Source organism: Cynoglossus semilaevis, chromosome 8 (genome assembly GCF_000523025.1).
Source record: "Cynoglossus semilaevis isolate Cse_v1.0 chromosome 8, Cse_v1.0, whole genome shotgun sequence".
Lineage (NCBI taxonomy): Eukaryota > Metazoa > Chordata > Actinopteri > Pleuronectiformes > Cynoglossidae > Cynoglossus > Cynoglossus semilaevis.
In genome coordinates, this window is record NC_024314.1 from 9943076 (window position 1) to 9954776 (window position 11701).

An 11701-nucleotide genomic window follows, 5' to 3' on the forward strand; every position below is an offset into this window, starting at 1 on the left:
ACGACAGGATGAGGCCCCACGTTTACCTCCAACACCCACAGCTGTCACTCACACTGTTCCATCCTCTCAGTGAATCAAGGAGTCCAGGAATACATTTCAAGGCCTCTCCGCTGCGCTGGATTCACAGGTACTGACCGCTGAATTTGTCTGTAGCTGGTGCATTCATCAGTAACCTGTAGTTATTGTTGTGGCTAGATTATGTGTGTGCATGGAGAATGGGAAAACAAAATCTTTGTTGAAAGGCGAGACAAACTACAAAAATGGGAAATGACAAAAACATTTCAATATATATATATTGACTCAATATTTCAATAGAAAAAATGTTAATGGTTGTTTCTCGTATCTCTCAGACCTCATATCTGTTGTACATATATGTGCATATATTTACATATATGTGCATATATTTACATATATAAGCACATATACTGTATATATGTACATATTACTATTAAAGCTTAGTTTGAATTAACTTACTTCGTCTCTGCAAAATTAAATTAAGGAGGTAGCTTAAACAGTTCTAAAGCATCTTTGATGGAGTGTATCAGTGAAATGCTACATCAACTAGAAACCAAGGCTGTTAAATATGATTTAACCGGTGAGCCCTCAAAAGGATTGATGGAGCAGTAGGTCACATTTCATTGGCTTCAGTTTTCACTGGCATTATGGCCAAATTAATAAATCATGTTACAGGACAGGATATGGTGGTGAAGGGGTGCTGGTCTGAGACTAAGGCTGATCCTCTTACCATCAGGGAAATGTGTGTGTGAGGACAGTGGTCAGTTAAAAATGGCTTGATATTTGAAAACAGATGTATCTTCAATCTCTCACATACACAGAGAAACAATAATTAACACATGTCCTTTTTCCACTGGTTATCAGTGTAAATGTGTCATTATTTTATTTTTTATTTTTTTTAAAAAGGATCCGATTTTTTTTTTCAACCATCTGTGCCCCTTGACATGTCCAGATGACGGTCACGGTCAAGTGATACATCCCAAAATAGTTGCTGCAAACTGGTTTTAAAAAAAAAATAGTACAATCCCTAAAAAAGGGGGTAAGACCCACCAAGAAGACATAAGAGCCTTCAACTGCCGCAAATAGAAGGGAGCATTTAACAGACAATACCGGGAGTCAATTTTAAGACCTGGTAAATTATGGAGTAGACTTGACATAAGGAACTCAATTTAGGTGTCACGGTCTCCCATTACTCTCACATGGGAGCGTCTTGTTGCAGATGAGGTCATAGCGAAGAATGGTAATGGCACATACTGATTTAGTGTTGTTGTGGAATGTGTTTTTGAAGGCCTTTATAATAGTTTGATTTAGTTTGTGTGTGTATGGCTGCGCCTATACATCGTGATTAATCATTATATATTTATTTATGTATTTATACATATAAAATAAAATACTGTATGTATTATATATGTATATATAAATAGCAGCAGAGATTATGCAGTATATGTAGAGTATATATATACATATATATGTATATATACAGTATATATATAGTTCTGCTCTATATCTGCTCTAATATATTCAAACTTTCATTCAATATACAGTGTTCAGGGTTGATTTAATATATTCAAACTTTCATTCAGTATATTCAGACTTTAATTCAATATAGTCAGGGTTAATTCAATATATTTAAAATTTCATTATATATATTTAAACTTTCATTTAGTATATTCAAACTTTCATTCAATATATTCAAACTGTCATTCTATATATTCACACTGTCATTCAATATATTCAAATTTTAATTCAATATATTCAAGCTGTCATTCAATATATTTGAACTTTCATTCTTTATATTCACAATTTCATTCAATACATTCAAACTTTCATTCAATACATTCAAACTTTTATTTGGTATGTTCAAACTTTCATTCAATATATTTAAGGATTAATTTCCTGAACGGCAAGCCATAATATATTGATACACATATACGGATCAATGGATCAAAGATAAAATATAGTGTGGTCCCCACAATTAAAGCAACTGATAAATTAAAATAACAACTAAAACTTAAATAACTATCAGTTTTTTTCCACCATTCTATCTATATCTCTCTATCTATCTCTCTATCTCTCTATCCATCTATCTATCTATCCATCTCTCCATCTATCCATCTATCCATCTCTCTATCTATCCATCTATCATCCATCTATCCATCTATCATCCATCTATCCATCCGTCTATCCATCTATCCATCTCTCCATCTATCCATCTATCATCCATCTATCCATTTCTCCATCTATCCATCTCTCCATCTATCCATCTCTCTATCTATCCATCTATCCATCCATCTATCCATCTATCCATCTATCTATCTATCATCCATCTATCCATTTCTCCATCTATCCATCTCTCCATCTATCCATCTATCCATCTATCCATCTATCTCTCTATCTATCCATCTATCCATCTATCTATCTATCCATCCATCCATCCGTCCATCCATCCATCCGTCCATCCATCCATCCATCCGTCCATCCATCCATCCATCTATCCATCTCTCCATCTATCCATCTCTCCATCTATCCATCTATCCATCTATCTATCTATCATCCATCTATCCATCCGTCTATCCATCTATCCATCTATCTATCTATCTCTCTATCTATCCATCTATCATCCATCTATCCATTTCTCCATCTATCCATCTCTCTATCTATCTCTCTCTCTCTCTCTCTATCTCTCTATCTATCTCTCTATCTATCCATCTCTCTATCTATCTCTCTCTCTCTCTGTCTATCTATCTGTCTGTCTGTCTATCTATCTATCTCTCTCTCTCTCTCTCTGTCTATCTATCTATCTATCCATCCATCTATCTATCTATCTACCCATCCATCCATCTATCTATCTATCTCTCTATCTATCTCTCTCTCTCTCTCTGTCTATCTATCTATCTATCTTTCTCTCTCTCTCTCTCTCTCTATCTCTCTATCTATCTCTCTATCTCTCTATCTATCTCTCTCTCTCTCTATCTCTCTATCCATCTATCTATCTATCATCCATCTATCCATCCATCCATCCGTCCATCCATCCATCCGTCCATCCATCCATCCGTCCATCCATCCATCCGTCCATCCATCCATCCGTCCATCCATCCATCCGTCCATCCATCCATCCATCCATCCATCCGTCCATCCATCCATCCATCCATCCATCCATCTATCCATCCATCCATCTATCCATTTCTCCATCTATCCATCTATCATCCATCTATCCATCCATCCATCTATCTATCTATCATCCATCTATCCATCTATCTCTCTATCTCTCTATCCATCTATCTATCTATCCGTCTGTCCGTCTGTCCGTCTATCCTTCCTTCCATCCATCCATCCATTCATTATGGGAGATGGTGAGATAACCACGATACACAGTAGGTTGAGGACATAGGTCATAATTATTTTCCATAGATTTCTTTTTTTCTACCAAATGTTTTATTGCTGGATTTCTAACTATAGATTAAAATTAAAAACATCAAACACAGTTAATGTATTATATTACAGGTAAAATAAATTCGATTAATGTTACTGTGCATTCTTGTCCATCAAAGTTGTGCATCGTTTCACGAGAACCCGTGAAGGCAGAACCAACTTCGTCTTTGTGTCTTTGTTGAACAGGGCGCATCAAGTTCCCTTCAGTGCCAGAATGCAAAAGGTTAGAAGATATGTGCCAAGACGTCTGTGTGTATGACACACATCCTGAACTTGCTCATGGTATCACAGCTACACAGTGCCATTACTGAGGCTCAGGAAGGCCATCAAGTATTGTAACAGTATCACTATGACTGTCCACTACGGTGACCCCTATAAAAGGGTACGGTCCAAAGTGATCTCAGTCTTCTTACGTGCTTGGTATTAATTAGCACTGACGATCATGTGATTGAAAGCAGAGCAGTCTGTCCTCCTCTTTCTTGCACTTTTTCTTAAAACTCGTTTGCACTTTCACTTAGTGATTTGGTCTGAACAAAATTTCACGCGGCGGCAGCAAAGTGAAGGGTAAAACACTGTATAGCCATTCTTTTTCTTTTTTGTAATTTTCTGTATTTTTCTCTTCTTTTTTTTGTCATTTTGTTTTTCCTTAGAAGAGCAAAGTCCATAACATGGCTTCTCAGACTCCAGCTCTCCCGCAGTCCTTCAGTCCCGGAACCGATAGCGTGTTCTCCGACCAGTCTGGCTTTTACTCTCTGGATTCCAACGTCCCCGGCCTTTCAAAGGTGATTCTCAACAAACTGGATATGAAGGATTACGGAGAGTACAGGTAAGAGTTTACCAGTGATTGTTATTGGTGATCTTTGTGATTTTTAAATACTTCCAAGTTTCCCCGTTTATATGTATTTTGACATAGCTCTGCAGCTGTTTTTTTTTTTATTTTTATTTTATTTTTTATCTCTCCACTCTTGACCAGGACCACTGTGCAGGAGAAGGTCAAAGGTTTCAAATTCCAAAACTATAAAGACATGTTCCAGAGAATGGAAGAGACATTTCAGTTTTGTACCGGCTGCAAAAAACTGCCCGAGCATCTAACTGAAGGACAGTCCCTGAAACGCTGCGTGAAGTGAGTGCAAAAACACACGTTTAAAATTGAAACACGGAGCAACATATTTGCTGCTAGTCAAAAAAATTTTTAAAAAGTAAGAGTAAATCAACATTTTAAACATTAAAAAAAATCAATGTATTTTTAAATTAAATATAACATTAACAACTTTTTCGTTCTGGAAGACATAATAATATAAGATGTTTTCAAACCAGTTTTCACAAAGAACGAACCGTTCAATGTTTCTCTTAAAATTTTTTTATTATTTTTACTAATACACTTTATTCACTGTAATACATGGGTTACAAATATAACCCTTTACGGTAAACGTAGACAAAAAATGTATATTTGACGCCTAAATGTAACTTTACGTAATAATTAGAATTCTAGCAATGCTACCGTTGAACTAGCATCGTTGATCAGCCATGATGAGGGAAGTTGTAGCTGCACCGCGTCAAGGCAGTAATGACGTTCTTTCAAGGTCGTCCAACATTTTGCCACAATAAATCACTATTTACATTGACATTTAATCCATTCTATTTGAAAATAGCAAATAAAGTGTCGCATATCTGGAAGGACACCAGCTGTTATGTTCTATTGAGTTTCTGCTCTCGGGTGATATCACTCTGATGTATATTGATAACCAATTTTAAACACAAATTTGTGTGTAAAATATAAGCAGAGACTTAGCGGAACAATGCAGATTGCCAGATCTGAGCAAGTGATATCCTATATATATCCTATATATATACAGTATATTAAGTTTTTTTATTTTTTAGGTTTTTCTCTGACACGAGAATACAATGAAATTTCCAAAAAATTATTCTGCTGAATATCATGTTTTTTTGCAGTTCATTGTTCATCCACCAGGGCTGACAGGCTCCCTAGTCGTACCAACAACCTGGGGTTTCTACTAGAACGTGACGAGACTGCACGGCAAGGGCTACGTATCATTGGTTAAACATAATCGCGCGGTAGAGCCTTGGGCGGAAAAGTCTCTCTCTGACAAAATAAAAGTAGAGATACGGGATCATGGCTGTATAGAGAACTGGATACTGGATAGTTAAAACTTCATCCAGTTTCTCTGATGACAAAGGAGTACTGTTTCTTCTCCATAAATCTCCTCAAGTAAAAGTAAAAAGTGTAATGATTTACAACTACTCCTAGAAGTATTTTATTTTGAAAGACTTACTCAAGTAAATGCAACAACAATGAGTAAATGTAACTCGTTACTACCCACCACTGGGTTCTAGAATGTGCTTTTGAACTGATTCAAATTTAAACAGTGTTCCATCTTTTTAAAAGGATGGTTTTTCAAAAATCTGGATTACTGTTTTGTATATTTTTAAAGAAGCACTGATTTGATCCTAGCTGGCATCTCAACGTGGGGACACCTGCTGGCTTTTAGGACAGTATCGATACAGCCTTGAACACTGACCCTACAGCAGCTACATAGATGCTGATAGAGGCCTAGCCCTCGGAAGACATAGCAGCTGACATGAGGACATCCACCGGGTTCGACTCTCGAGTCACAGAGACTGGGAGGTGGCACACATTGAAGGCTTTTATACAAATATTTAATTTAAAAAAAAATGGACTGGTGACCTGTGGTGCTTTGGCCCAGAGGCAATGCCTCTGTCATTGGTGTGGAACCCCAGGGTTCACCTCCTGGGAAAGATCGAATCCCTGTTAGGGCGGTTGGTAACTCACCACCTGCAGGAAGGTTTGGGGGGTTGGTATGGTGCAATGTGATTTGGGGTGGAGGTCATAGAGACTGCTGCCCCCGCGACCCGGTAACGGATAAGCGGATGAAAATAGTTGGATGGATGGATGAACTGGTGACCTCCAGTGGAGGATTTGGTGCCATTGTATTTATTTTTGTCTGTTTTCTTCGGGTGGGGTTCCAAACAGCTATGCTTTTTGTCGATTTGATGTCTTCACCTTGAGTTATTTGACAACTTCTAGTTTCTTCTCACACGGAAGAGTTGAGTGTTTTTTAAAGACGTTTTACACTCAGTATAGAGATGGTGGATTTTTAACTAAACCTGCATAAAAGCGTGTCTTCTCTCTCTCTCTCTCTCTCTCTCTCTCTCTCTCTTTTTCCCTCTTTTAAGTTCCTTCTCAGATTCACCGTGTCGTGCATGCTGGTCCTCTTTAAATTCCCAGCTGCTGCTGCAGTGCTCATTACGAGCAGCCGCGCAAGCTTTTTTAGGCGAAGGACACATAAAACCTTCAAAAGGTTTTGACACATGGGTGTGATAAATGTTAACAGGTCTGTGGCACTTGCTATTTCCGTCTAGATTTTTTTTTTACAATTCATTATTGTTATCACGGTGTAATTAAAAGCCATTTTAATGGTTCATTACCATTTTCCATTGTTTCATTCAGTGTGTTCATGGGTGGCCTTTTACCGAGTGCGACCGAGTTTTAAGATTCGTGCCGTTTGTTCATAACAAAAGGTTAGATGTTGTGCCTCTCCTTTTACCGGGGGAAACTCAGTGAAATGACTTTAATTGGGATCCTATTAAAGGGGCCACCACCAAACGAGAATCTCACAAAAAGTATATGTAATGAACCACCACCAAACGAGAGTCTCACAAAAAGTATATGTAATGAAGTATATTAACGTTCTAGTTTAAATGTGCTAATGTACTCCTGTTTAGTTGAAGACAACACTGATGCACTGGCAGAAATTGAAGAAAGACACTCACAGAGATCTTCTTCAGCAATAAAACAAGTAATAGTTTTGGGACCAATTAAGTGACTCTGGATACTTTCCCGCGGCACACCTTATCATCACTGCTTAAGGGATCGTTCACTTGCCTGGCAGATCTATAACCTCCTCTTCATGAAGTGGCCTTCCTTTGACCTTTTAATCATTGGTGCCTAAAACAATCTGAATGATGGGAACCTTAAGCATTTACGTGTAGCTTTATGCAAACTGGTACATGTGTCCCTTGTACGCCAAGTTCTTCTCGAGCAAGCAGTGACTTATACTCAGGTGCGACTTATATTAGCAAGCAGTGACTTCTACTCAGGTGCGACTTATATATTATAATATATAATCTAACGTTTGTTATTTTCATACTGAAAGCCACTAGAGGGCACTCTAGGCTTGTGTACCAGTAACTTTTTAGCTACTTTTTGTACCACTAAAAAATGTACACGTTCATTATTTCTACACTGACAGCCACTTGAGGGCACTGTAGGCTTGTGTGCCAGTATGTGCTACTCCTGTAAGATTCAGTGCGACTTATAGTCTGAAGGATAGGAACTCATTTTGGTTTAGGTCTGGCATTCAACCCAATTAGATGTCAAGTGAGCTGGACTAGTACAACCAAAACATAATTACCTAATAATAACAATAACGTTAGTCACGTAAAAAAAAAAATGTCCCCTTTATTTTCATGCAAAGAAGTACAAATATATTACATACAGTACATCTTTATATTTAATATTTAATTTCTGCATTACTAATCAGGTATAAGCAACGCATCATTTCCAGACAAAATTCGACATGACAATGAAAAGAAATAAGGAAATAGTTCATTTAAAAAAAGTGATATTGCGTATATTTTATACCTATACTTCTTTTTTAGTCAGTGCAATAATATCAGTCATTTGTTTTTACATTCGTTTTTCATGTTGTATAACACATTATTTCTCGTGTTAATCAAAAGCCTGATAGAAAGCACAGTTTTTTTTCCCCTCACATTTGTTTATGTGAAACCTTAACCTGTGTGACCTGAGTACGATTTAATATAATCCTCTCCTTTGTTTTCCCACAGGTGCTTAAATGTATACTACTGCACCAAGGACTGTCAGAAAAAAGACTGGTCTCAGCATAAAAAAGTATGCAAGACGCTGCGACTAGTGGCCATCGACAGATTAGTGGAATGGCTGATTTTTACAGGTGAGACCCAATTAAGGTTGTTTGTTCTTGGTATAACATTTTCAAATATTATTTGAAAACAGCTGTAAAAAATATTCCATACGTTTATGAAGTCCTTGCGGGACATTTTGCTAGCTGCATATTTTTATGTGAGTACAGGGAATGGAATATTTTCCACGACTGAATACTCTAGACCAGTGTTTCACAGCACATATTTTACATTCAAAGAACCCCCTCTGCACACCACCAAACAAAATTGTCACAAAACAAACCTGCGATGTTCGAGGCGACCACAGCCCCCAATCGAAAATGTACGAACATTGAAAAAAAACATTCAAAATATCTCCTTTATAACCAAACAATTCATTAGAGCAGATTTTGTTGAAACTTTGAATTGATTTTGGATTTGGACTTGGTGGTCAGTTATGATCCCTAACGCCAATAGTTAGAGTTTGGAAAATACAAATGCCTTGAAATTCTGCAGCCCAACAGCGGGTTGTCGATGTCGTTTTTTTTTTCCATTACTCAGCCAAAACTGTACAGCTAACCTTGGTTTAAACATTAAATCCATTAAAAAAAAACAAACTCAACTTTTGTGATCAGTGGTGGTACTAAAAGGACCAATTGAATGGCTGAGCCTTGGCATGGACAAATGCTGCCAATATTTACTCCCTAAGGAGCTTAGCTTCTAAAAAAAATGTGAATTAGTTGTCATTGTGACACAGCACACCACTGCTCACACAACGAAATGCGACCTCTGCATTTTGCCTATCACCAAAGTGAGCAGGGGGCAGCTTAGGAGCCCAGGGAGCACGTGTGAAACCTTCCAGAGCCAAGTCCGCTTCCTTAACCACCTTTTATTTATGGCTGACTCAATAATTCTTATGGAGAAGATAAAGGTACAGAAGTAAGAGGCAGCCTTACATGTCACCAATCTGAGGGACTGCAGATAACTTCCTTATTTATCATAAGTGATAACGTATTAGCCAACGGTCAGTGGTTACCGAGTATGAGTCACAAACCCAGCCGAAGGATGGAAAAAAAGTGTGACTTACAGGAGTGGCAGATAATAGTACACAAGCCTAGAGTGCCCTCTAACGGCTGTCAGGGTAAAAAATAATGAACACGTAAATTTTCAGTGGTACAGGAGTAGCAGATACTGGTACACAAGCCTTAGAGCGCCCTCTAGTGCCTGTCAGTGTCAAAATAACACATGTAAATTTTCAGTAGTACAGGAGTAGCAGATACTGATACACGCGCCTATAGTGCCCTCTAGCGGTTGTCAGTGGGAATATAAGGTGAAATGATATATTTAAATATTTAAGTTGCGAACCCAGCCAAAGGATGAAAGAAAAAAAAAGGAAAATACAGGAAATATAAAACTCCTCTTCCTTCAAAAGTTAATAAATGCTTGAGTATACATTGTTGCAAAACAAATAGTAGGTTATATTTTGTGTCAATACCAAAACACCTGACCAATAGTCCACATCGTATCACACAGGTAACTTGCCATTGCCGACTGAAAAGTGGTCCAAACCGGCGGTTGAGGTGAAGAACTGGGAGGACTGGATCTGCATGAGGGGGGACCTGACACCACATCTGGACGCAGTGATAGCTGATACAAACATGGAAACCATTTGGAAAAATGTCAGCAGGACGCGGCCGGATGATGCTGACCTACGACAGTCTCTGTGGCGCCTTCAGAGCGAGTTCCTTTCTCGCGTTCTCACTGTCGGCAGTGCCGTTCAGATGTGTGGCCTGGATCCAAACACGAAGCCCCTTACTGTTCACATAGCAGGGGCGTCCCATAATGAGACAATGGGAGCCAGGCTGACCGACTTTGATGAGCTTGGCCACATGTTCCCTGAACACGAGGGCATAGAGATTGTCATGGTGGGACCCGAGGTTGTAAATGGCCCCATCCTGAGGCCTCCACTTAAGGCATTTGGTCCGAGGCGAATGGTCTTCATCAGTGCCTACAAGGGTCTCTACCACCAGTTCTGGGAGGAGTTGGTGGAAAAAGAAGAGGCAGCTAAGCCGGACCTGGTGGTGGGATTTCACCCAGGTAAGTCAGACCAAAGATTTGATCCAAATTTACCAAATTAAAAAAATGCATTTGAAAAGGAACAGCTAAGTTCCAGAGGAAAATTCAGATGTTTGGTACGTTAGTCAGAGCTAGCTTGAGCTGTGGAATCCAAGGAAAAACATCAGTGACATGGAGGAAAAAAATTTGCTCAACGAAAAAAATGTCTATGGACATTCATTAGCAGTTCAAAGTTGTTGTTGTTTCATTCAAACAATGTGCACATTTGTTATCATTCTAGAATATTAAACGATATAACATCAAGGAAAATGAGTATAAATAAAAAGTTGTACACCTTCACCAGTCCATAAGATGCTTTTCGGTAAGTACGCACCCGTGGTTTTTAAAATGATAAAAAGCTAGGTGCAAGTTTATACGTGTGTAATATGGTAGTTATTCCTTGAATAATAAGGTCCTTCGTTTGTGTAAGTGCTGAGTTGTTTCCCTTTTTGCTCCAGGTTTCCATGCTAACCAGGGTCTAATTGAAGGATGGCTACCTACCCTTCTGTTGCTCAGAGATTATGATATACCTTCTTTCTTCACCATGTACAGGTAACTCATATTGCTACAATATATACAGTGTATATATATATATATATATGTATATAAATAGACCTAAATTGCCATATTTAAAAGGTATGAAAAATATGTATTTAAAATAAATATTAAAAACTGCAGGATAACATGCTAAATGCTACGCTGTTTGTAGAAGTATTTATAGAGGGGCAATTAAAGTAATGGTAAAATGTGAACTCCTTATAGAGGGGCACTATTGGTTTAGTAAATGCAAAAGTAAAGCACAAAATTAAAGTAATGGTAAAATGTGAACTCCATTAGGACATGACGAGTAATGTCAATTTGATGAGGAAACTATAGTCACAGCCCTTGTGCGAGAGTTGTAGCCAAAAAAAACAACAACAACAAAAAACCCACAATATATATTAAAATTGTTTTGGCAACTATCTTTTTATTTCTGAAGATTGTAGATTTTGCTGTTGTTTGGAGTGATAATGGACAAAAGATGTGTTAGACTGCTTGGTCTGTGTTGTAAAGATGGCCACCACTGACCCCTGGGGGTCATTCTAAGAGCAGAGAGTTAAATAAACTGATTTATATCCTGTGTCTTATATGTCTCCTATGTGGCATGCACATAGGTACATATATATATATATATATA

At 38.0% G+C, this 11701-nt stretch overlaps 1 protein-coding gene across 2 annotated transcripts in view; it reads left to right on the forward strand.

The window, feature by feature from the left end:
• LOC103381990 (putative protein MSS51 homolog, mitochondrial) overlaps window positions 1–11701 on the forward strand; it is a 13477-nt gene that overhangs the window by 915 nt on the left and 861 nt on the right. For both annotated transcript variants that reach the window (XM_008314625.2, XM_025058045.1), the window contains 6 exons: window positions 8–127; window positions 4098–4273; window positions 4421–4570; window positions 8338–8462; window positions 9943–10506; window positions 10983–11076. In XM_008314625.2, the coding sequence (XP_008312847.1) occupies window positions 4116–4273; window positions 4421–4570; window positions 8338–8462; window positions 9943–10506; window positions 10983–11076 (1091 nt within the window). In that variant the 5' untranslated portion in view covers window positions 8–127; window positions 4098–4115. The remainder of the gene's footprint in view (window positions 1–7; window positions 128–4097; window positions 4274–4420; window positions 4571–8337; window positions 8463–9942; window positions 10507–10982; window positions 11077–11701) is intronic.